The 27,922-nt window shown below is 36.2% G+C and overlaps 1 protein-coding gene across 1 annotated transcript in view; it reads left to right on the top strand.

Moving 5' to 3' along the window:
• The window catches only part of LOC129754906 (uncharacterized), a 149,020-nt gene that overhangs the window by 107,819 nt on the left and 13,279 nt on the right, over positions 1-27,922 (top strand). Inside the window, exons 3-5 of the mRNA XM_055751169.1 lie at positions 17,002-17,062; positions 17,944-18,018; positions 18,201-18,485. Of these exons, the coding sequence (XP_055607144.1) occupies positions 17,002-17,062; positions 17,944-18,018; positions 18,201-18,485 (421 nt within the window). The remainder of the gene's footprint in view (positions 1-17,001; positions 17,063-17,943; positions 18,019-18,200; positions 18,486-27,922) is intronic.

Raw genomic sequence — 27,922 nt, 5'->3', positions numbered from 1 at the left:
GTATCATTATTTTTTGTCATTTGTGTATCCGTTGTCGTTTTTATTTCGTTTGAGGTTGAAATGTGTACTAAATGATGTTAAATCGTTACTCGTTGTCGATGAGTCCTATTTAATTTATTTATCTTCTATCATAACTGATATGTAAGGCTATGATCATTTAGTATCCGGGCAGTTACAAACGTGTGTATTTTAAAAACTATTCGTTTGATCGAAAAACTTTCTATGGAGGAAATGAAGGTGTTAATATGACATTTAATGTAAAAATATAAAAAAAAATTTTTTTAATGATTTCAAGAAATACTCTAACTTTTTCATAAAATCTCTTTTTTATCTTTGCACACTTTTTTCAGTCATGTATTGATTTATTTTTTTTACCACAGAAGCACAACCTTTGCAAAATCATGATATTTTACACAAACTCACCTGGAAAAAGCAATTGGAATCTGGTTGGAACGTTTTTATGAGTAGGCATCTCGAAGAATTTGATTTCTTAAATCCGGTTTTTACATAAATTTTGTTGTCCATCAGAACACATCTGTTATATTGCGTAAAAACCGGATGCACAGATTGCGATCTCTGGAACAGATCATAATTAGTTATTTTCTTGGTGTCTACTAGTCAGGCAACACTTTTTGCCTGCCGGAAATGGATTTTTTGCATTATTTAAGGAGTCTGCATTCAGTTATCCTCAATAATCATAGATTTTTTACCATATTTAAGATCAAGGGATGCACTCCGATGGTTGGTTTGAACTTCGTGTGGATCCTAGAGTGGCTCCTTATACTTCTTAACCATTTGGTCCGAAAAAAACATCAGAATAAATCAACAGTTCATGAGCTTTCAAGTCAACAATGAAGAATTTTCGAGGCGCAAAATGCGTAAAAGGAGCAAATTTGTGCAAAATTATTTTTACCATGTCTTTTTGCATCGTAAATATCTGAAACACAAGTGAACTTAAAAATCTATCAAAAATAGGCAAGATAGTCCTTTTCATAACCAACACAACGCTACTAAATTTTTGCATATCCGAGCTCTATTAACGTTTCAAGAGAGTCAGGAGCAAAATACCAGATGTGGGATGAAAATGCTCCAAGGACAGCTTTATTGTTTTCTTCTTTTTTTTTTGAGTGTTAGTACACAGATGAGTTTCTGGTATCGTAAGCAAATCTTGTCATGGTTGCTAGTTTTTAATTTGTTGGGTTGAGCTACCACATGTTATGGGTCCTAACCTAACTTAAATTATGATCCCCACTGTTACTTTGTAGAAAAATAATTGTTTTAATGTATATTTTCATTCTTAAATGTAACTTAAACAGTAATATGAAATATCTGGCTGTGCTGTAGGACTAAAGTCACTATAATTGAAAATTTAAGAGGTTTATTAATAGGTAAAATAAATTGAAAAATACTAAAGATACCAACCAATTGAGAAAAGAAAAGTAAAATAGTTACCAGGATTCTGATTTTGCTGATACGTTTTATGATTTTGCTGTTACGTTGTAGTTGTTTTTCGGAATTATTAACTTTTCCAGAGAAAGTCCATTCAAATTTGAAGGTCTTTGAGGATCGCTTTAGAGTTATCTGCATGAGCTTAAACTGGGAAACTTGGGCAATTAGAGCCTATGTTGGTGCTGCTATAGGTTAACAAGCATATAAACAAAAGATTAAGATGTTATAAAGAACAACAGGTATCGCATAAAAAATTTAAAAAACAAATCTGATATTTTGGAAACTGTTCATTATAATTTCAGCTAATCAAGAACCTTTTTTTCAGGGGATTCAGATAGGGATTAGATATCAGAATCGTTGACTGAAAAAAATCTTGTATTAAAACCTTAGAACCAGATAAGTCAGACCTTCATCTTAATGAACAGTGTATTTCGACTTCTGCTCGGAGGAAAAACTTACAGAAAACTTCTGTTTTAAAAAAAAACATTCACAGGCGATTAAGACATTTGAGAAAAAATGCAAAATAAGATTTATATCTGCAATTAAAAGTATGTAAGGTGAATTAAGACTTCTGTTCCTGGTAGAATATAAACAGGGTATGGACTAAATATAAAGTTTTCATTTCAACTTAATTCAACTATAACCACAGACAAACAGACAGGACACTCAGAAGAAAACTCGTATGATTTTGCGCAAGAGATAGCATTGCCATCTAGTGGCGACATTGCTTACCAATTAAAAAGGATTCTTCAAAATGATCCAGGATGCCTATGAGATTGTGATGTCACGAAAAGTGTAAATAAACAAATACTCATGTGCACCGGGCTTTTCCCTTCATTTCAAAATAGTTTTAGAGTACAAAGTACTAAGTACAAAGAAATAATTGAAATATTTGCAAAAGTTCAGCGGTATTGCAATAAATCTCGTGGAGAAGGTTCTTCACGGCAGAAGAAAGATAGCAGCAAAGCGTAAAAATCTACAATTCCTGAAAAATTCTGATCTTCTGAAATCCGAAAGGTTCAAAACTTGTTCTCCATATTTCGTAAGTTTAATATGAGTTTATCTTAATGCATTTTTATATTTTGCATAAGCAGATAATTGAATAATATACGTGGTCCCCGCTGATCTTACGCATCAAATATATTAAAAGTTCTCATAAGGATTTGAATCAGCCCAAGCATTTGGATTTGCGGACCAGACGGTTAACTTTAAAACATTTACTTTGTTATGCTTTCCGATTCTGGTACCTAACTCATTTGCCATTTAGTTGTCATCGCACCAAAAAGAAAATCTTTCTCAGTTCGGGATGTCATACAGAATGTTAAAATAAAGTCAATTTAAGACACATCATTTGAATTTCAATTTTTTTCATATTTCATCGTAAATTGTGGGAAAAATAGTTTGCAATCAATTCCCGGAAATTTTTGCACATCAAAAAACTCTTATCGCGATTCCTAGTTCTTGCGAGGGTTTTTATATGAGTTCATCATACGGGCTTCCTATAACTTGATCGTCAGATTTTACACTAAAATATGGGTGGTACGTCGATGAGTATCCACTGCTTGGTTCAGTTCCAGCATATACAAGCGCTTAGGTTTCAATTGCTACAGAATCCGACAGTTGGAAAAATTGGTTCACCGCTGAAAATGAAAAGCACGGAATATCAAAACTTTAAATCATGCCTTTTCAAATAATCATTAAAATGCGTTAAAAAAATGATATATAAATCTACTTACGTTAGCCGAGGAATCAAGTGGAATCGAGCAACAGTCACAAATCACTCTACATTATTTACCTTTCACATTGATCTTATTTACAAAAAAAATCTGATTGTCACAAAACAGTTATCAGTTGCAATGGCTACCATGATGGAAAATTAATAAGTTTTCAAAAGTTGAAGTGGTGCTACCTGGTGGCGACATTGCCTAGCTTTGAGGTTTTGCGAAAAATGAAAAAAGAGTGTCCCGTCTGTTTTTCTGTGCTATAACTATAACTTATGAAAAGAGTTTGAAAAAATCGACTGGTCCTAAAAAAAATGCTAAACAAAACTGTTTCGGTGGCTTGAAACTTATTTTAGAAGATTAGTTAAAAAAGACTGCGACGACTGCTCATGAGTAACGTTGCAGAAGATCGAATTTTTCCCCAAACATAAGAATTAAATTGAGTGAACAATAATATAGGTAATTTTTTTATTAGGCAACTAAATATTGAATTATTATTTAAATATTTGAAAAATTTAGAATAAATTATTATTTTGCCTTCCGATTATGAAAACAGATATGTTGCTGATTGATATTGTTGCTGTTTGAAAAACAACTGCTATTTAAAGAGAAATTTTTTCTTTACAAAACACGCTTAAATTTTTTTGAAACTCATTCAAAAATGTGTGTATGTCCTAGAGCAGAAATCTTCCTCTTGAGCTACACCTCTGTGCACCCACTAAACTTAACCCATTTCGAAAGTACTGCCAAGGATATAAAAAAATATTTTTTCGCTATCGATGATTTGCGATGAGTAAGTCGAATATGTAGGTGTAGAGGAGCTCTGAAAGCTTGCGGGAACTCCGAAAAAAATACCTCACTAGGGAAATCTGATTGTTCGATAAACTAAACACAAATCTTAACACAGTTTCTTAACTCAATGTGAACTGTAGGTAATAAGTTACACATATGTACGTTAGGGAAAAATAAATAGCCAGAATTTTATTATTGAACAGAATAGTGATATAATGCATCATTTCAAATTTTCAATCGACATCTTGATTTACTTAGGTTTCTGGTGCAAGAGTGGATAAAGCGCAATCTGCTTCGTACCAATTCGATTCAGTTTTCAACACATCTTTTCTCATGTTTACACAGATATGTGAACTAGGAAAAGAAATCAATTCCTCGTCTTTCGAGATTTATCGCCTTTCTGATCCAGAAAACGAGATCCAATATCCAGCAACCATTCGCTGTTGGAAGGTGTCCAATCCTACATATCAAGAGCTCAAGAGTTTCGATTCATCCAGACACATGTAGGAGCACTCGAACTCAAACAACTTGTTGAGGGGAACCATCATCATCATCCGAGATTCATGTCCGACCATGTACAACGGAAGTAGGTAACAACACGTTCCGTACACTCTCCGCGCGCCGGAATGGTCTTGTTGATGATTTTGGCCAGGAGTTTTGCAATGGGCTATTATGTTGTATGATCTTTGAGACCTGTCATTTGCTCTGGTTTGGACTTGGATTCTGTTTGGACTCCGATTCGGGGGAACATCTTCCTTCGTGGTCCTTGTCACGAAGCGGAACTAATCTGAGGCAAGAGTACGTGCCATCGGAGAATTGTTGATTATGAGAGGTGCGTGCTTCTGGTTGGCCATCGTGATGCTGCTATTTCTTCCTTGGCTTTTAGAATGGTTATTTATTTGCCATGCCAGAGCAAGATGCTTTCACACCTGATGAGGTGATTCGGATGATTTAATGTGCTAGAACACATAATTTCCTGTTACTCACATGTTGATAAAGATGCCATCTGAAGCATTGCGATTTTTCTTAAGGTAGCATGAGTACAGAAAAAATTGACCTACCTGATGTTGAATGGATTTCGCAAATATACCTACTTGGAATGCCAAAATGGTCGTATCGTAGATATATTTTGTAGATTGGCCCAGAAAACTGACCAGTGCTAAATTTCAGCTCAATCAGACTTGAGTCAGGAGTTTCTTAAAGCGTTCAAACTTTTTTCAGCCCCACAAATCACCGAAGGGGAGACCAATAGAAATCGTAAAGATCGAATTTTAAATTGATATGCTTAGTGAATAAAAATAAGAGCTTTGATGTTACTTTAAAAAACAAATTTCACCGAAAATTTACTATCTGGGACTTCGGCATTCCGTGGTTTTATACTTTTTAAGATAAGTTAACCACCGTTAATTAATTTTGTAAATTTATTTTTCGGCATATCGGTGAAAAGTAGTTATGAAATTGATAAAGATGGATAGAGAAGTGAGAAGAAAATTTACAGATGTTGAAAAGAGCGAAAGAGCATTTTTGCGAGGAAACTTATTAACGTACACCATACTTTACCCTGCAACATTTCATTATTTAGGAGAAGTAGTACCGGGATAGAGGTGGCACTACCTTAACCTATACAATGAAATCTGGTTGGTCCGAAGTCTACATGTGGTGAACACGTATACTCCGGACGGGCCCGTCCGGAGTATACGTGTTCACCACATGTAGACTTCGGACCAACCAGATTTCATTGTATAGGTTAAGGTAGTGCCACCTCTATCCCGGTACTACTTCTCCTAAATAATGAAATGTTGCAGTGGTTTTATACGGAATGTTGAAAACCACCTTAGTGGATAACTAACCAACTATCCTAGTGAAAAATTAAGTAGGAGAAAAGTGTACAAAGAGAACCAGTTATGCATAAACGCTTTTTACAGTGCTACCAATTATTTGAAAACGTTTAAGACAATAAAGGGATCTTATTTACGCCTTACTGATGACAAAAAAATAAATAAAAAACGCGGATTTTGGAAAAAATACTATAAGAGCTAGAAAACACACTGTGGAGAACACCAAAACTAATGGACAGAACAACATTACAACATGAAATTGTTAAAAACATGTTCATCGTATTTTTGTAAACTATCAATACTTGGACAAAAAATCATTTGTTACTGCAAAATTCATGGAAAATTTTGCTTTTTTAAATACACTTTTTGATCCTTTACGGTATAGGCAACGAAAAATTCAATTTCTTCAATTCATTTCAATCGTAGAAAATATGGGGGCAGATGAGTTTTTCAAATCGAATATTTTTGCATCATTCAAACTGGAACAGTGACGTAATTTGTTAAAATTATGCATTCTTATCGTAACTTGGGAGTAAGCAAATAAAAAGAATGATATTTCGATTTGATATCCGGTTTTCTCGATAGTTAACAGCATCAAAATATAAGCGTCAAAAACGTGGTCTCGCGCGCATTCTGCTCCAGTTTTAATGTGATTCACGGTGTCTCTGCTTATGCTTATGATTTATACACAGACAGATCTTGTCAGTATCCCGGTGAGTAGTAAAAGTACATTTACTACTCATCCTCTACGGGCAAGAGACATGGATATTGCTCGAGGAAGACCTGCGTACACTCGAAGTATTCGAGCGACGAGTGTTAAGAACCATCTTTGGCGGCGTACAGGAGAACGGAGTGTGGAGGCGAAGGATGAACCACGAGCTCGCGCGACTCTACGGCGAACCCAGTATCCAGAAGGTGGTGAAGGCTGGCCGGATACGCTGGGCGGGACATGTTGCGAGAATGCCGGACGACTGTCCTGCAAAACAGGTGTTCGCTACGAATCCGGTAGGAACAAAACGAGCGGGGGCGCAACGAGCGAGGTGGCAAGACCAAGTGGAGCGTGATCTGGCGAACGTGGGGTGCCCGAGAAATTGGAGAACGGTTGCCATGGACCGAGTGAATTTTAGGAATTATGTTCGTCAAGTTCTGTCGTGAGACGGAATACTATGTAATTAAAAATAAAATAAACATTCTCCACATTTTCCAGAAAAAAATCACAATTTTACAATAAGAAACTAGCTAAACTTCAAAAATTTAAATTTCACCGCGACGAAACGAAAAAAAAAACCAAAGAAGTTTTATTAGCTTTTTCAAATGAAATAATAATCACTCTGTTTGTGACAATCTAACTCTTATCTTTCAATTTTTATCACTTTGATGTCTTCTACAAAGTTGTAGCCAGGAAAATTTCCTATCAAATCATGTTATTGACATATAGAATTGGATTAACGCTAAAGATAAGACGAGCGTTTTCACAGTGATTAGAATGGATTTGTCTTTGAAAAAACCATTAAGAAGGTTAAAAAATCGTCAAAAAACATTTTTTTCTAGAACCCTCGATGGATTATTTCAAATTTGGGCTCAAATTAAAGGGCAAAAATTAGCGATGCTAAATTTCGATAAATAAAATGGTTCCAGAAAAGGCACCGTGTGATTGTTTTTAGTTAAAATTTTTGGGAAGTTAGTGAACCATGGAAAATTATAGGTTCCACGCAGATTTGGCTAATCTTAAAGAATTATAGTAGTTATTATTGTTTCATCTAAACAATGATAGAAAAGCTGGTTAGCCATAGTAAAAATAAAGAAAATCATCAATCGCCATATAACAGCGCATTTTTTACACAGTAAACGAAAATTACCGAGTTCGGTAATTTTTTTACCGAAATCCTAACGTGTGTAAATCGTTTTACTGTTCGGTAATTTTTTCGATAAAAAATGAACGAACATCGGTAAATCGATTCTTCATTTACCGATGTTCGTTTATTTTTTACCAAAAAAATTACCGAACAGTTTAACGAATAAGACATGTTAGGATTTCGGTAAAAAAATTTCCGAACTCGGTAATTTTCGTTTACTGTGTAGAAATAATGGCATATAGGTCATCTTACCCCTCTTGGTTCTCTTCTGTAAAAAGTCGCATGGACGGACATTCAAATGGTTAACATATGATTTGGAGCGAATCGTGATTCATTTTTAAAGTCAATTTTTAAACATTCCATATAAAACCACCGGAGTTCTGAAAAGTGACTAGAAATTCGATTTTTTGAAAATGAAAAAAATTAATAACCCTAGATCTCGATGTTTTGTGCATTTTAAGTCGTTTGGTATCAAAATTTAAATTTCTAAGTCAAGTCTGAGTTTTTTGAGCCAATCAGCAAAATTTCGATATGTTTGGCGTGTAATTAGATAAATTTCTTCAGAATTTAATGGATTACCACTTCCGGAAGTCACAAACAGTGTGTAATCATGCATATTATTAACTCGAATATTTTACTTTCTTCCAATACTATTGGGAATTTTAGAAAAAAATCAGAACATATAATATTCATCTATTGGCTGTAAAAGATTGATATAGACCTGGATCTTCTAACATATTTGAATTGGATTTAAGACTTTACTGAAAGCAATAGACGTGGTATCAGAAATTTTAAATAAAAACAACAAGACTTTCCATACGTTACAAACCATAAAGCCAATAATGAAACAACACTTCGTATAGTTTGCTCAACTTTGTCGATATTTGATTGACTATATTTTTACATTTTCAATTTTCGTGAAGAGATTTTCAGTAGGGGAGAGGCGGGCTATATGCGCATATAAGGAAAAGCACTCATTTTCTTCCATATTCCATTAGATTGGAGTCTGAAAACTATATACACATGGGCGGACATCTGTTTTATATACATACGTTAGAGCAATTTTCTTGTTAAAACCTCTTACAGTTTTTGTGAAATTAATTTTATAATAAAAGAAGTCAAAATAGCCGATTTCCGAAACTGGCCGGGCTAAATGCGCATATTTATGTTTTAAGCTATATTTCATTAACACTTGCAATATTTTCATATTTTTTAATTGAAAAAGGTAGAAACGGATGTTAAGAATACGTCAAGGCTGAAATTTTGGTGAAATTTTTAACATAACTAATTCTTTTGCATGAAACATAGTTAGGTATGCCATATGGCCATATTTCATGGTAATATTTTGTTCATATCGTATTGTTATCGGATGAGTATGAAGTTCTTCTTTTTTCGCCGAAGATCGTGATTTGATGTTTCAATGATAAAAAGTAAAAAAATTATAAGACTAATGTATTTTTCTTGATATAGGCATTTAACCTGCCTTGATATGGGCATTCAGAACCTGTCTCTTATTCCAATATCTTATCATTTACAACTTTGCCAAAAGCTTCAATTTGTTGAATTTCCGATTTCCGGATGAATAAGAAAGAAAAACCATTAAAATTTTTGTTCACAGAATCTGTACGCATGATAATTAAAGTTCAATATATTATAACCAAACTGACAATTATCTTGTTTGAATTTTTAAATTTTTCGACTTTATATAACAATTCAATTTTTTCATGCCATGTGTTAAAAGCGTATTACCCTCAAACTGCACTGATTAGATATGATGAAGCTCCAGCCATATCGTCAATCGACAGTATGCGCATATTACCCAACATGCGCATTTAGGAACACTTCCTCCTACTTATTGAGCCTTCGAACGAAAATGAAGAAACATTTTATACTTTTTTTTGGATTTTTTAAAGTTTTCCAAGTTTTTTTTTTAAAATACATCGCTAGAGACGAACCAGCCCGAGGCTGAAAGTCTCTATAATAAAGAAAAAAAATAAAATTACATCACATATAACAATAACAGGGTATGCAAAATATTTTTATTTAAAATGCATGATGAAATTTGAGGATAAAAGGTGTAGGATGCCTATATAAGCCAATATCAGTTCATATAATATGCGTTTGAAACCTGCCACCAAAATTCAAAAAACGTAAATTTGCATGAACAGATTGATATGGGGTGTCACACTATGTCTAAGCACGGTTTTGATAAGACCCTGATCATGCCATATGATGTTTAAACAGCTAATTTCTGCTGGGTATTGTTGTTTACAGTTTAGCTTCAAACTCTGTGTATCGCAAGCTCCACTTTTCATAATTTGCGTGACAATGAGAAGCATTTCCTTGGAAGAGCGTTTAAAAATCGCGCACAGATTGTGTACCATCCCCAATATTTCGCTGAGTCAGCTGGCGAAAATGGAAGAAGTAAACATTGGAGCGGTCTGCAATTTGACTCGGAAGTATGGAGATTTATTTTGTTTGTTTATTTATCTGGGATTTTAACACAAAATCGTGATATTAAAGGAAGTATGGAAAGGAAAATAGCTTCGTGGACAAAAAAAAATCTGGGGGGAAACCGACTCCGGTGGCCAAAACTTTGGACCGGAAAGCCGTTCGTGACTAATAACACAATCAATACAGCTGTTTACATCCGAGAATGACAACAGCTTGGTACCAATCCAACAAAGTCCAGATTATATCGAATGAGATGAATTCGCCAAATTGTCCTCAAGCCAGATCGATTGAAACTTTTTGGGCCCTTACCAAATCGTGTTTTAGAAAACAAGGCTACAGATTTTATCGAAAACTTTGCAAAAAACTGGAAAAAAGAACCCAAAATCATCGCAAATCAGTCTGTGCTGAAGCAAATGAGCCATCTTTTTCTTATTCTTTTACCTACATAGGCAAAATATGTAAGCCTCCAGGAAAATGAAAGACTTGCTTCCTTCATTTTTTTCAACGTTATCTCTGTTACATGTAAACATGCATTGCAGAGATTACTAAGGGCAGGCCAATCATGTGGAACCTTTTAATGAGGCATCTCGAAGAATTTGACCTCTTAAATTCGGTTTTAACAAAAATTTCTTTGTTCAACAGAACACATCTGCCACATTGCGTAAAAACCGGTTGCACTGATTGCAATCCATGAAACTGCTCATTTTTAGTTATTTACTGGGTGTCTACTAGACAGGCAACATTTTTTGCCTGCCGGAAACGGATTTACTTCATAGTTAAGGGGTCTGCATTCAGTTATCCCCAATAACCATAGACTTTTCACCCAAATTTGAGATCAAGGGTTTCACTACGATGCTTGGTTTGAACTTCGTGAGCCTCCTAGAGTGGCTTCTCATACTTCTAAACCATTTGCGGCAAAAAAAAAAAAATCAGAATAAAATCCACAGTTCATGAGTTTTCAAATCGACGATGAAGAATTTCCAAGGCGATTGGGCAAAATTATTTTTATCAAGTCTTTTTGCATCGTGAATATCTCAAACACACGTGAATTAAAAAATCTGAAAAATAGGCAAGATAGTCCTTTTCATAATCAACACAATGCTGCTAATTTTTTGCATATCCGAGCTCTAGTAACGTAGCTATAACCGAAATGAAGTGCCCGGATACTAAATGATCATAGCTTTATCAACGAGAGCTTCTAATTTGATACAGCGCACTTAACAGTTATGTTCACCTTTTGCGGTAATAATAAATTTGAGGCTGTAGGTGGTATCATACTTACTCGAGATATTTATAAATAAAAATGAAAAATAGAAAAAAAAACGATATTTTTTTTCAGATAAAAATATTTTTTTTAAATAACTTATTTTGGAACGCTGTTAACCCTTTCCTTCCCACGAGGTTTTTCACGTTTTAAAAATAGAAATATTGATTTACAACTAAAGTTCTAGAAAAAGGGATGCATAATTTAAAGCTACTTTAATGATCCATTCGATAAATTTGGGTTTTGAGGTGGATCATACGTGCTCCATTGGGAAGATAACAACACATAGGGTGCAAATGAAAAACAAGAAATAATTGCACAAAAACATGGAATTTCATCACTTTATTGATCACAAACTGAAACGACCCTATTTGGTAAAAAAAACTTCATTGATATACGCATCCCTCGATAGTCTATTTATTGAAATATTTGAAATTTTCATTTTTGCCTTGAACAGCGACACTTTGCGCATGGAAAACAAAACATACCGTTTTTCGAGAAAATCACGAACTTTTACAAATTTTTCGAGACATAGTGTCATTCAAGCAGATGAAATAACTATGCTGAAGCGAATTTTTTTTTTTTTTTTGACGAAATGATTTTCATGAGTATTGACAAGAAGCTTCACAAGAAGAAAAATACGTTTTGTTCCTAGTGTATCACCAGTGATAAAAAATGTATATGTTTTAGTTGAAATCTAAGTAAACCATCATTTGATTCCGCTTGCATAAGCAACCTGCTGTACGTCAGTATTTTTATTTGAAGGAAATTATAAAAACTTGTCAAGTTATTGAACAACAAACGACGACTTGAATTAAATTCGAAAAAAATTCGACTTTTTTGCAGCTTTAGACCTGCCAAGCAAAACCTAGCAAATCGATTTTCTTCAAATTTCGTGCAATGTTTCTTCACTCATATCTCTACATTCGGTGGAAAAAATGGTGTTGATCAAAAGCGTAGTTCAAATGCGAGCTGTGCAAAGTTGTGGATCACCTGTGCTACCATGGGAAGGAAAGGGTTAACAAAAAAGGTCTAAGTATTATACATCGTTAGAAACTTCATAAATTAGGATTTTCAAATCGTATGATTTTCATAATCAAATCATATGGGTTTGTGAGTACGGTTTAGAAAAAAGGGATAGCGCATGATAAAAAGAAGAAAATCGAGAAAAAAATCAAAATTTCCAAGTTTTTGGACGCGTTTTTTTTTTGTTACTGTCGTCAGTATTGAAAGTTGTGCGTATTCAGTTATTTGGTCCATTTTCTTTGGGAAATTTCCATGCAAGTAAGCGCAGGAAATAAAACATGTAAATATTTGATAGTAATGTATGAAAAAACGGACAACTAATTTCGTTCATAACAAGCAGAAATAATCATCAAATTGTTGAAAATGCTATGAAAATATTTTTAAGCAAATCAGTGTTGAAAAGTGAGCATTTCCACAGTTAAAACAGTATCGAGAAGTGCTACTTTTCAGCACTGAGTGCAGTGTCAAAAAGTAAATTCCACGACCTACTTGATCAGAAATTTTATGCTGGGGATCTATGGGGATCTCCCATAGTCATGCGCCAATGAATGGACAATTTTTGTATATTACTTTGAGTACTCATTTCAAAGATATGTAATGTTTTAGAACAATATCCCGTCAATTATCATGATCTTGATTTTGAAAACCAAGCTTTTTTTCGAAACAATCTCTTTCAGCCTCTAAATTTATACAAAACAAAAGTTTTTTTTTTCATTTTTCCTTCAGCAAAATTCATCGTCTTCGATGGAAAACATCAATTTTTAGGGTTGTACGCTTTAGTGTTGAGTAGAATTTAGATCTCTTCAAAGAAACATAAAGTTTCACTGAGATCTTACAAAAAAAATAGAACAAACTTCCACAATTTCGATAAAAAAAAATTCTCTTTCAAACAACTAACAAACAACAAGATCTCCACGTTTTAAGCAGTTTTCAATTATTTGGATCAAATTTTTCATTCAATTTTCTTAGATTATTTTTAGGTTAAAAAAAAATTAAAACATTGTCCGCTTCGCGGCACCCCTAAAAATCTCCGATTTAGCAAAAATAAGCACATGTCAGTTTTTTAACCAATTTGAAAAATGTTAAGAGTTGATTTGGATAATGAAAAAAAAATTTAAAAAAAATGTGTGGCTTGAAAATGTAAGTGCCATCAAAGCTGCCAAACTATCTAGAGCTCTTTTCCACAACTAACTTAGTCATCTTTAAGTCATCAATTTCTTCCACCAGTATCAATTCCACCCTTAGCGAGTCCCAGCTGTTTCTCCGAAAGCTCCTCTCGAGAAACAAAATTAGCGAAAATGTTCCCCAATCGAAACGACGACGTCTCGCTATCAATTTGCTTAAGTTTACGAGCTTCGGAGAGAAAAGAAAGTTCAAATCGACAAAAGTTTTCCAATTCCCATTTAAGGCATTTTTGAGGGTTCACACTTTTCAGAGCAGCACAAGATTCACACTTTACTGCCGAACGATATTTTTCCTTCCATGTTAGGAGGAACAGCTTCTGCCAGGATGCTGAGGGTAACAAAATCAGTTGCTATCATTTTACTGTCTGCTTCGGAATTTATTTTATTCCTTTGTACGGATGTAAGGAGTAAAGTGAATATATATCTAGGAAGCGAGAGAGAGAGAGATCTGGGAAAAAACTAAATTCCTTTCCCTGACTTGTAACTAGAATATACAACATAGCATCCGACTACAAAAACCGAACCACGGAAGGACAGCTTGTGGGACATATTTTTCTGGTGTTCGTTCTGTTGTTACTGGCTGGCTGGCTGGTCTTTTGCGAAGCTTGCTAGAAAACTGGCATAACTTTACACAACAGAAAGTTGCTGTCCGCTCTCTGCTTCCTTTCTGCCATCCAACATCACTACTTCCGCTCCACTGCTGCTGACCGGGTTTCCCATTTCCGCCGGGACTCTGAATTCGCTTTGTATCGATAGGGTCTGTTAAGGTTGTTTCCTGTCATGTACCAAACTCAAGAAGATACTTTCTGTGGAATTATGCCATACGTTAAACGAAATTGGGATCCTTTTTTCACCAACCTATTCAACTTAACTCTAATTAAATCTGGATCTCAATCGACACGTCTGTCTTGTTTCGGGACCCATCGTTTTTTGCTGTCCCGAGCCAGGGTACCTTCAATTTCATGTTTACCATTTGAAATATGTCGTATGTTTCAGTGAATTTTAGAATTGCTTTTTATTGTCTGTCCCAGACTGGGTGCCCGGGACAAACGGCACGTGGATTAGCGACCGTTTCCGGCAGCGTACACATTTTTGGCATGCTGCCAAATGATTTTAAAAATAGAGAGCTTTGATTCCGGTGCTCTGGATACTGTTTGGTAAGCACTCTTTAGGTAGGAAATCTAACAAGTAAAATAAATTTTCACTCAGATTGTAAACAACTGTAGTGGTCTTGGGTTTACAAAAGCTAATTTTTAAACTGTTTTATTTCTAGACGAGTTTCTACCGTTCTAGAAAATAGATTTCATATCATTCGACAATTTTTTCTTTTTGGGAAATTGCATGTAGTCCAATTCTCAAGGCACTTGAACAATTCGGTTTAACACGCGTCCTTCATCTTTACAATGGCTGAAGTGTGAATGCACGAAAATGACAAAAATGACAAAAATGACAAAAAAAAATGACAAAAAAAATGACAAAAATTACAAAAATGACAAAAATGACAAAAATGACAAAAATGACAAAAATTACAAAAATGGCAAAAATGACAAAAATGACAAAAATGACAAAAATGACAAAAATGACAAAAATGACAAAAATGACAAAAATGACAAAAATGACAAAAATGACAAAAATGACAAAAATGACAAAAATGACAAAAATGACAAAAATGACAAAAATGACAAAAATGACAAAAATGACAAAAATGACAAAAATGACAAAAATGACAAAAATGACAAAAATGACAAAAATGACAAAAATGACAAAAATGACAAAAATGACAAAAATGACAAAAATGACAAAAATGACAAAAATGACAAAAATGACAAAAATGACAAAAATGACAAAAATGACAAAAATGACAAAAATGACAAAAATGACAAAAAATGACAAAAATGACAAAAATGACAAAAATGACAAAAATGACAAAAATGACAAAAATGACAAAAATGACAAAAATGACAAAAATGACAAAAATGACAAAAATGACAAAAATGACAAAAATGACAAAAATGACAAAAATGACAAAAATGACAAAAATGACAAAAATGACAAAAATGACAAAAATGACAAAAATGAAAAAAATGACAAAAATGACAAAATTGACAAAAATGACAAAAACTACAAATATGACAAAAATGACAAAAGTGACATAAATAGTAGAAAAATAATCTTAAATCATACCAAAACACATAATGATGTAGACAGTGATCAATTTCAAGGGTATTCAAAGTGATCAAATGTTTGACCTCAATCAAATTAAGGGCTCCCAACAAGTGTGCCTAACACCTCTCAATGAAACGAAATACCACAAATCCAGATTTTCGATCCCATATAGAAACAAAAAAGAAGAAGAAGCCTCCCTGGAATACCGAACCTTGGGAAATAATTCATAACAAGGAATCGGAATAATTTTCATTTGGGATCAAGGGTTTGCCTTCGGTTTTCGGTGTTACAATCTGTGCTTCCCATCCCTGTCTTTTTTTCTGATGCTGCTTTTACCAGTAACTGTTGCTGAATCAAGCAAATGCGCTCCTCGTTTATTAAATATGTAAATCACCAACTCAACTAACCGGAAAATGTTTCTTGCCTATTCACCACATCTTGTCTAGCTACCATGATAGAGGATGAAACATCGCATCGTCTCGTTCCCCGGTGAAGGGTGTCATAAGTTGAATTGAAAAGAACTATGATGCGAGATAAAAAAAAAGATGGAGCAAAAACTCCACACCATTCTTTTCGAAACTAGCAAAGCAAGAAATTTGTAGGGCGGAAGGAACTTGAAACATGCTTCCGACTAACAACAGGGTGCGTCAAAAGCGATAAATTTAGTTTTTTTTCTGTGATCAACCTGCAGTTGGTTTTAAACATTTTTGAAGTTGAAACTCGGTGTGATTTTTGTTTTATACATAAAGTTTCGTACTTTACAGGAGTAACTAGTCTGGAAAGTTTCTGACCTCAACGTGAAGAAAGGGGTACTCATAAATGAAACCAAGTAAATTCTGTTGTTCTTCTCAAGACAGTTAATTGCCAAATTTCAGCCTTAGGGCTTTTTCTCACAAAAATTTTTAATTTGAATTTTTACAAAGACTCGATTAGCTGTGCTTAACAAAAACTTCAGACGTATTTTGTTCCCGATTTTTCTATCTCGATTTAATACAATAAACAGTAGCAGGTTAAAAAGCACTTGAAATAAATTTATTGCTATGTGAAGATTAAATATTTTAAAATTACATCAAACCATATACGAAGATTCAAAAACTGATGTGCCACTCTAAACCGCCTGAACCCTTAGTGAATATTGTTCGGAAAAACGGAATTCCTTAGTTTTGATGTATGTTTTTTTCTCTTCATTCTTTTTCTCGGCTTCCCTATGCCGTTCCGGAAAATCCTGATGTGTCATCGGATTTGTTGCAGTCATCAGCGGAGTCGGAATCGACATCATGGTGCACGGATATGCTGCCGGTGTATACATAATGTAAGTACAGCCTTAACAAAATCATTTGAAATCGTAGTGTTCCAAAAAACAATTGGAATAATGAAACTTTTCTGATGATTTCACTCAAGCAAGAGAAAACTGGAAAGCTCGAAATGAAATCAGTTAATTAAAACTAATAGTTCGCAGATTTTGACTTCCGGTCGTTGGGTTAGTTAATCAATAAGGCAGTTAACTCATCGAAACTTAATCTCACAATCGAAAACTCACCGTACAGAATTAGTAACGGGTCATTACTCATTTCACTTAACGCACCATTTAACTGGCAAGTCTTACCGGTTTCGGGAGGAAGAAGTCCTGCAAAAACCGGTAAATTTCCCGGTAACATTAATTCTAGCTAGCCTCTCAGCCAGCCAGCAGCAGCAAGAGTTCAGTTCGGTGGAAACTTTTCCTTTCGAGATGACAGTTTTAATTTCCTCGATGTTTGAATTATGGGTGGCACACTTCTACGGATTTGCCAGTTTCATTTTGGCAAAGCTGGAAACTATCCAGCACTTCACGCTGGGAGATGAATTTCGAGTCTTTGGCGTGGTGAATTGGCTAAAAAGTTTTTGGGATGGAAAAAAGTCAGGAAGCCCAGGTAACTTCAGGTCACACTTTTTGTTTGAGCTTTCCATAAACCTAACGAGGCTTGGCGCGCAGACTAGTGCAAGATAAGCTTAGGCGAACTGTAAATAACGGTGACTTTCCTGCAAAACCTACGTCTCAAACTATAACAAAGAATTACCGAACCTCAAACCGCAACACCGGAAACGAAAACTTTGCACCTATCTGTGCTTCCTGTCTATATTTAGATACTTACCAACCTGTTTTCTTTCTAATTTTGGTCTCTAACTTTCTCGTTTCTCCCTCATCTCACCTAGAATTGCCTCGGCCGTCATATTTTTACTCGAAATCAAGTGGCTGATAACACTTTTGATCCATTTGTTGTGCACCAGGTAAGTGTGGTAAATTTTCCAAAACTTAATTCAAGATTTTAAAACAAAAAACCCCTTCTGTTTTCTATAATCAATCTGGATCAGTAGACGCATAAATCAGCCGACCCATTTATACTTAAAATTCTTTTACATTTATTCGACACGAATTAACGCGACAATTTACAATCCATTTCACTCCACAGTCACTACAGCAGCGATTCGCCAGTCCCCGGTTCATCCTGTTGCCCATCCGCCAGCTGTCGATGGTGTTGGAAGCTGTGCCGATTTTGCGGCAGCTGGCGACTTGCTTTTCCGTACGTGGCCTTAGGGGTGGCACTCATCATTTGGCCCCATCGATTGTGGCTGAGCCACGTGGCCGGTGGACAGCTGATAGCGTTAGCCGCGTTCCGACTGGCCCTGGTGTGCCAGTTCCGGTATCGAGGCCGGGACGAGGAGCTGCTGAGTCAGCTTGACGAACACATGGATAAGTTAGTATTGAGTTTCCTGTATCAGAAACTGACATGAAATGTTACCTAGGTTGATATTGGGTAATCGGAATTGCTTCCCCAATAAAGGGAACTTACATATTTAAAACATTCAAGCTTCATAAAATCTTTTTCATTTATCTCTCTTACTTGCTATGAAATATGATAATTGAAATTCTTTAAAATATTAAATTTATAAAATTTGCAATAAAGGGTATTTCTTTCAATTTTGCATTTAAGAAACCTGAACACCCCTCATTTTAAAGGTGTGTGTATGTGTAGAATGTTGCTCCTATTTTGATTTTGGAATTCACTCTTCAGTTGTCAAAATGCCGTCCAAGGAAGAAGAGCAGCGAATCAAAAATTTGCTCGCGCATCGCGAAAATCCGAGCTACTCGCACGCAATGCTGCAAAATCGCTTAAAGTTGCCAAATCAACCATTACGAATGTAATTAAAGTGTTTGGGGAACGTTTGTCGACAGCCAGGAAGTCTGGATCGGGGGAAAATCGAAAATCGGAAGCCGCTGAGACGACAAAGAGAGTTGCCGGTAGTTTCAAGCGAAACCCTAACCTCACTCTCCGAGATGCCGCAAATAAGCTGGGTGTATCGTCTACAACAGTGCATCGAGCCAAAAAACGAGCCGGACTATCGACTTACAAGAAGGTAGTGACTCCAAATCGCGATGATAAGCAAAATACGACGACCAAAGCGCGATCCCGGAGGCTGTACACGAAGATGCTGACGAAGTTTGACTGCGTGGTAATGGACGACGAAACCTACGTCAAAGCCGACTACAAGCAGCTTCCGGGACAGGAGTTTTATACGGCAAAAGGAAGGGAAACTGTCACAGTTTGCGAAGAAATATCTGGTTTGGCAAGCCATCTGTACCTGTGGCTTGAATTTGATTTGATTTGATTTGATTTGATTTATTACATCATCTGACAACCTATGGTCTCCATGACAATTATTAATCCTACTATTTAACTAACCTAAGTCTATACAATGAAAATAAGCTAAACATGACACATAAATTTAAAAGTCTATAGTGAACGATTTAAAAACAGATTGATACTACTCTGCAGTTCGGAAGATTTTCTGATTTTGTGTTTGAAGGTTTCAGTGGACATCTGGAAGTCGTAGAGAGGGTAGAACCAATTAAATAGTTTGGGCATAATTCTAATTGGTTCGTTTTACCCGTAGCACGTTCTGCGAAAGTCGATGCGAAGGAACTCATGTTCTCGAAGTATACGCGGCCTGACGTTGAAGTTCACATGGGATAGAAGACATGGGGCATCAGATTCACCGTCGATTAATTTCTTCATGAAAACAGCGCGAGCGATAAAGCGTCTCTCAAGAAGTGTGTTTATATCCAGCAATTGGCAGCGATGTTTGTAATCGGTGAGCTCCTGATAATTTCTCCAGGGAAGGCGACGAAGGGCAAACTTAACAAAGCGTGCCTGTACGGCTTCAATCCTGTTCGACCAGTAAACTGCGTGGGGGCACCAGATAACGGAAGCGGTTTCAAGGATCGACCGAACCAGCGAAAAGAAAAGAGCTCATATACAGTATGGATCCCGGAATTCCTTGGCGGTTCTCATGATAAACCCAAGGTTTCGATTTGCTTTGGCCAGAATGTAGCAGTAGTGGTCTCTGAAGGTCAGTTTCTCGTCGAGTAGAACACCGAGGTCCTTGATGACTGAGACTCGCAACAGCGGAGTGTCAGATATTTGATAGTTCCATCTAGTCGGAGAAGATTTTCTGCCGAACGAAATAACCGCGCATTTTGGAATACTTATGGTCATATGATTCAGACTACACCAGTCTGCAAATTGGTCAACATAACGTTGGAGGGCTAGGCAGTCGTTTTCATGTTTAATTTTTGTAAACAACTTTAGATCATCGGCGTAGACAATTCTGCAATCCTCGGGAAGAACCGCTAGAACATCGTTGAAGAACAGAGAGAACAATAAGGGGCCAAGGTTACTACCTTGAGGGACCCCCGATGGACTATTGAACTCCGTTGATTCACAGGAACCCAGTTGAACTGACATCCGCCTGTTTGACAGGTAGGAGCCAAACCAGGAAACAAGTGTCGAGCACACACCCAGGTGTTTCAGCTTTGCAAGGAGAAGTCGATGATTCACACGATCGAATGCAGCTTTCAGATCTGTATATATGGCATCAATCTGTAAGCCATCCTCAATGGCTTTGATGCAATAAGAGGTGAATTGTGTCAGATTAGTGTTAATTGATCTTCCCGGAAAGAAGCCGTGTTGGTCTACTGATAGGTACGATTTAGCTTTAATCAGGAGGCTCTTTGAAATAAGTATTTCAGTCAGCTTTGATCCTACGCAAAGGGACGTCACACCACGATAGTTTTGAATATCTTGTTTGTTTCCTTTTTTAAAAGCAGGGAACATCACCGACTTCTTCCAGCTTGTTGGAAAGGTAGCAGACGATAGCGAACGATTAATAATCGTTGTCAAGGGTTTACAAAGATTTTCAGCACACTTTATGAGAACAATCGGGGCGATTCCATCAGGACCCGGGGAAGCTGATGGTTTGAGCTTATTGATAGCGTGTTTTACTTCGGTTTCACTGTAAATTGGTACATTGACATTCATCGCGTCTTCCACAACGTGCGATAAGGCTCGGGTGATTTCAGCTGGCTCAATATTTTCCGTCGTGAAAACACTTGCAAAGTGCTTCGCAAACAACTCACATTGATCTATGGTCGAGTCACAAACTTCGTTTTCGAGAAACATTTTTAAGGGGAGTCCTTTTTCCTTCCGTTTGTCGTTGATAAATGACCAAAACCTACGAGGATTTTGCTTCAAATTCTTTTGAGTCTGATTTAAGTAGCGAGTGTATAGTGCACGGTTGTAACGTCGGTAAGCATTGCTGGCGGATGTGAAAGCTGACTTAAGTGTCGGATTCCGGTGATAGCTCCAGGATTTTAAGGCAGATGCTCTCATACGTTTGAGGCGTCGCAATTGATGATTTGACCATGGCGGTTTTGGTACAGGGCGCTTCAGAGGTACGGTTTGCTGAAGAAATCTGTTAACAGTGGACGAAAAATGTGCTACTGCATCGTCTATGGATCCTGCCGTTGCGAGATCTGACCAATCGACAGAATGCAGTAACTCGTTGAGTAACGTGAAGTTGGCTTTCCTGAAATTCAGTGACGGTGCCTCTATCGGTTCACAGAAAGATTGAGAGCAACTAATCTTGACGAATGTTAACAAAGGTGGGAGGTGTTTGTCGATTGAAACTAGTCCTTCGGCTGCGGATGTAGTTATAATGTTTCTGACTTTGTGGCGATCAACGAGAACGAGGTCCAATGTGCGTTTGTTTTCATTTGGAGCGCTGTTAATTTGAACGAGGTTCAGAGTGGACATTCGATCAATCAAAACAGTACTCGATGCTGAAAACGTAGAAGTTGTCGGGTCAGGGTAGCAAAATCCGTCGTCATGCATTTTCCAATTCAATTGGGGTTGGTTATAATCTCCAAAGATTATAAGCTCATCATGGCATTGCATTGATTCTATTATAGTACTGAAAGCATCCAGATTTCTGCCGATAACAGATTCGGAAATCGATATATCAGGGCTGAGATAGACGGCACCGATATAAAGGGACTGTTGTGAAAATGCTATTTTAACGCAAATGTGCTCCAGATCATTATTAGAAAAGCAGCATTTTCATAGCTTCCGGGACTGTCAACCAAGAAATTTACGTGAAAGAGTATTTGAATAAACGTCTGCTGCCTTTCCTGAAGAAACCATTACGGTAAAAAGGCCATGGAGTGGTACACCGCCAACAACGTGCAGGTGGTTCCCAAGGACAAGAACCCTCCCAAGACGCCAGAACTCCGCCCAATTGAGAAATACTGGGCTATTGTCAAATAGAACCTAAAGAGGACCAAAAAAACTGCTATGGACGAGCAGCAGTTCAAGGCAAACTGGCTTTCTGCGGCGAAGAAGGTGGACAAGGTGGCTGTACAAAATCTGATGGCAGGGGTTAAGCGTAAGGCCCGGCAATTCGGATTTGGGAAAGCGGAAGCCTAACTGATTATTTTTCCTGGATTTCATTCTAATTAAACATGAAAAAGAAATTTAATTTGATTTTTTAAATAAACGATTTCACCGATTTACACACGTTTTCCCTTGACCAAATTTTGACCGTATCACCCTTTAAAAAACCTATACAACGAGTATTTTATATTTTTCTACGACTTTAAAGTCTAAAGGTACTGCATATTAAGAAAGGCTACATTAGATACATTAGACGTCAAAATGTTGACATGCAATGACCCGATCCGTAAACATTTCCAAATGCGGGGAATAATGTATAAATATATACAAAATAAATCATTAATGTAAATCACCTCAGAAAACTCACCTTATTCCAGAAATTATTCCTGTTTTCGAACTAAAAATATGGAAAGCAATGTTTGAAGATTTAAAACTTGAAATAAGTTCTTTAAAAGACTCAACGGGAAATTTTGTGCAGTTTTTGCAGATATTTAGATGCTGGAAGGAAAAAAAAAATCTTCTCATTCACGCGACTTGTGATATAGCTCAGTTGGCAAGTCAGTTGCTTCCAGAGCCGATGTCCGTGAGTTCGATCCCAAGAGTAGACATCGATCACTGTTGTACCAGTTAAGTTTTGCAATGACTTTCCGCCAACTGCATCGTTGATATAAGTCGCAAATGACATAAAGATGTTAAAATGACTATAATCCAAACAAAAAAAAACTTCTCATTCACGCTGATAAGTGATAATCAAACGAGGTCCGCAATTAATATCACAAAAAGTTGAAAACGTTGATCGAGTTTGGTAAAATTTGGCCAGGTACTGGAATATACTTTTCACATAATCTCACCAAGTTTTGAGATGAAAACATGAAAATTGATAAAGTTACTGCTAACTTTGTGAAGCAATCGAATTTTCGCCTTTTATACGAAAATAGCTGTATCTCTTATCCCACACCCACGAATCAAATTTCACTCAAAAATTAACCTTCCCTTGAGGTAGAATTATCGACATAAGATTCTAGGCCAGACCGGCACTAAGAAGCTTTCTCGTCGCTGGCGTTGTCTACCCAGGGCAACTGCATTGCATGTGTATGGAAGAAACCAAATAAAACATATCCCATATGCCATCACTAAAAAAGGCAAGATGGAAACAATCAGGCAGCTAGGAAATTACCGAGTTATGTACCGAGCGCTGTGTGAGTATGTAAACCGGCATCAGAAAAAAAAAAAACAATATTTGTTTCCAAATCCCATTCCCATCCCATTCCCATCCCATTTCCCTCCCATTCTCATCAAAGAAAGAAGAGGATGAAAAAAAAATCACCGGTCAACTCGGCTCTCCCCTCGGCTTTCATTTGCAATACCTAACTTTGGACTCACTTCTCGAAATATCGAGAAATTTTTATCACAGACTGGGGGCGTCTGTTAAAAAAACTGCTCGGAATTTGTTTTTTGCTGCGTTCACTTTCATCGCTGCTGCAATACAATAAGTGATTTCGAATTCAAACTGGGCATAGCTTTATAAAGTAATGGTGGCTCCAGAGAGTGATGTAATACAGAGTCTAAAAAATCTTGCTGCAAACAATAATTTCTACTACAGATAGAGTCTTTGAGCTAGATGGACACACATAAGTAGGTGACGGGTGTATTTCCTGGAGGCCCCGTCACATCAAAAAGCGGATGACGCTCTCTTACTCAAGTTAGCCGCACGATGCAAATCTGGGAACTCTCCCTCTTTTCTTTCTCGCTCCCCGAATTTCTTTGGGCCCGGCTAGTAAAACTACCAAAATTAGCGTGGCGACGAACGTGTTAAGTAAAATCCTGGAATTTTAATTATTTTAGTTAGTAGTCGTAGTATTCCGTCTCACGGCTTATTATGACGAACATAACTCCTAAAAATCTTGGAAATTAGTAACTGTTTGGAATTTTTATAGTCTGTCTCCGACAGAATTAATTCCGTTTATTGACAGGAAACTGTCCTCGACAGGACTCAACTGCAAAGGCATATTTATTTAAAATTGAGGTATAACAAAACAAATTCGGTTACTTACAAATAGTTTCCTTTCCTAACTCGTCTGTACTCGAGTGCTACGTTCCGGCGTTCCGGATACAGATTGCTTAGCGTCTGATAAGATGTTTAGATTAACAAATATTCCAATTCTATATAAAAAAAACTTACATGGAAACGGGGCAATTTGAGCTGAATCACAGTATAATCGGCCCTAGAAACCGGAATGTTCAACGAGAACGCTTTACGCCAACCTCAAGCAACAAATCGCTAGATTTGTTGAATACAGAATCGACGAATAAAAATCTGGGTAATATCCGGGCAAGTTTTGTCAAACCCAGAAATTACTCATAGTTAATCAAGAAAAAAATAGGATTTTTTTTTAAATCAAAACTTATAGACAGGGGTGAAATTTTGAATCCTATTCGATTCGAGATACTCGTTTCGAGTTTTACTCGAATCGGATTTGAATCGGTATTACGTATCTTGTTCGAGTTCTGAATTTTAACGAACTAAATTTCGAGTAAACCGGGAAGAAGATCATCTCGAAACGTTCCATTCGAATCGAACTCGTTCAAGATCGGTAATGCCAAAGTCGGTCGAATCGAACGAAACTCGATCGTTTCGAGTTTCATAATCCCGCCCCAGATTTTAAATTGTATTTTAGCCTTCAAAAAACCTTTTCATAATTATTTTAATAAAACTTACTCAAAAAATTTCGTTATAAAGGCACGAATGAAAATAAATTACAACACAATGTATCTTTTTAGTTTGATTTGAGAAATAAAGTTTATAAATCCGGGCAAAATCTGGCCATTTTTCATTGAAATCCAAGCAACCGAGCCGACTCTGACCCAGATAAAACCGGGAAATCTGGCAACCTCTGTATAACATGACAACTTAAAATACAGTTTTTTCGAAATGGGACACTTTCTTTTGCTGATAGCTATAATTTCCTAGTTAATGAACATACCAAATTTTGACAGCATTTTGTAGCCTATAAGAAGCACCATGCGAGCTATTTTATTTTTATTTTAAAATCAACGCGTTTTTTTAGATATTGACGATGCAAGAGAAAAAGAAAAAAATATTTTGTAGTTTTTTCAGTATTTAAGTGATATTGTCTTTTCTATATATCGGATTGGGATGAAAATTTGTACATAGGAGTTATTGGGGACAAATAACTGATTTCACTTATCCAAACTAAAATCAGGGGTCGGCCAAAGGGGTCGTCCATGTTAACTGTTCACTGTTGATGCGATATTGTCGTTATTATACATCGGATTCAGACGAAAATTAGTACACGAGAGTTTTGAGAGATGAGCAATGGATTTCAGGTATTCAATTGTTTAAGGGGCCGGCAAAGGGGGTCGTCCACATAAATCTTACAATATTTTTGCAATATCGTCGTTATTATACATCGGATTGAGATGAAAATTTGCACACGGCAGTTTTCAGGGACGAACAATCGATCTCAGATGTCAAATATTTTGTCAGGGGTCAACGAAAGGGATCGTCCATATAAATTAATTTTTCACTATTTTTAGCAATATTAAAATTATTATACAATGGATTGCTTTAAAAATTTGCACACGGGAGTTTTGAGGGAAGAGCAACCGATTTCAGATATCAAAGTTTATATAAGAGCCCCCGAAAGGGGTTTAGCTTTTTGGCAATAATTGCGGTGTTATGGAATGATAAGTCGAAATTTATACACGTGGTTTTTGATTCCTGATTTCATATTTAGTTACAGACGACAGACGAAGTGATCGTCCAATATTTTTGCAATTATTACTTAACAATGAATCTGGAAAATGCTTGGCTATTGACTTTCATACAAACTGTTCATGACATATTCCAAGTTGAAGCGAAACGGAGTTCGTATGGGATCAGCTAGTATTCATATAAAAAAATTAAAAGGGTTTATAATGAACGTCATACGATAGGTGCAGCTCATTTTTCGAGAGAACGAAAAAACAGTGAGAGCCATTCAAGGAAACAGCAACAAACAGAAATTGAAAGTTTTGTATAAAAATAGTGAAAAATATCCACCAAGGCATTTTCAAGACATGGAAAGGCTATGTTCGAATTCACAACTTCTTCGAATTTAAAAACGCATATATGCTAAAAAGTTCTCATTTTGGTCTGAACTAACGTTAGAATTCTTTCAAACTTTTGAAATGTGATTCAGGTAACTTGGGTTTTGGCTTTTATGCAAAATTATGTTTAAAAAAAATTCTCTTGACCGAAAAAAAATATTTTTTCCGTCAATAGGTATATTCTTACCATGAAAGACAAATGAAATTTTACTACCTAATGCGATTCGAAAAGAGAAAGAGATATGACATTTAGAAAACGTCCTAAATATCGTTGTTTTTTTTATTAATAAAAAAGTACCTAACACTGCCGAAATACCCGTAAAACGTTTTAAAACATTATTATAAAAAGAAATTTACTGGAGCTTAAAAATATTCAGACAAACTTAACTACATTTCATTTTATAGTTCCTGCAAAAGTTATTTATCTATTATATAAAATTCTCTTGTAACGCTGTTTGTAGCACTACTCCTCTGAAATGGCCCAAAGGATTCAAATGAAATTATTTTTAGAATACATATTGTGTAGACATGCGAATCGGTTTATATCGAATAAAAATAGCAAAAAGTCGCATCAATTTTCAGTAATAATTAAATTTGTAGTTTTTTTAATCAAATTAAAGTCATGGCTTCCATTTTTTCGAGATTTTTTTTCCTTTGGGCGCCGGCCGGGCGGTTTGTTTTTCGTCTCCATGGTCGAGGCGTCGCGAGCAAACGTCGAGAGAGGGTAGTAACCATGGCATAGCATACTGATTGTGATAAGTGGGAATATTTGGGCGCGCATTTTCAACCAAGCATAATTTCAATGCATGTGGTGGCCATATGAAGCCTTGATGTGTTTTTTTCTTCTTGATTCCTAGATCATTTGTACAGCACATAGTAATGAATGACGCCTAGATGTGACCAGGTACTATCAGCTTCTGAGAAATTTTGGGGACAAAACACTAGCGCCAAAAAATTATTGGCGAATAATGCTTTAATCTTAAAATCGAAAATCTTAACAGCATGCGTTGACGTTTTTGTTTACATCTGGTGGAGTAGATTTTTTTCGTTCGTTGTCAGAGATATTTAGTGCCAGCTGCTGCTCCTACTGTATGTGAGGCGAAAAAAAAACAAACTTAAAGGCGGATGGACCGGAACCCGGACGTTAGAACTGGCAGGTATATGTAGCTTTTCACGTGGGCTTTCTCACATTATAATTTGATCTTTTCACAGGTTTGCCAATTTTATGAAGAATAATACAGAGAAATACTTCGCAACAAATTTTCCACCCTGCCTGTGATGGATATCCAGAAACC

Source organism: Uranotaenia lowii, chromosome 3 (genome assembly GCF_029784155.1).
Source record: "Uranotaenia lowii strain MFRU-FL chromosome 3, ASM2978415v1, whole genome shotgun sequence".
NCBI classification, from domain to species: Eukaryota; Metazoa; Arthropoda; class Insecta; order Diptera; family Culicidae; genus Uranotaenia; species Uranotaenia lowii.
The sequence above is the reverse complement of the archived record's forward strand: the minus strand, read 5'-3'. Positions and strand labels throughout refer to the sequence as shown.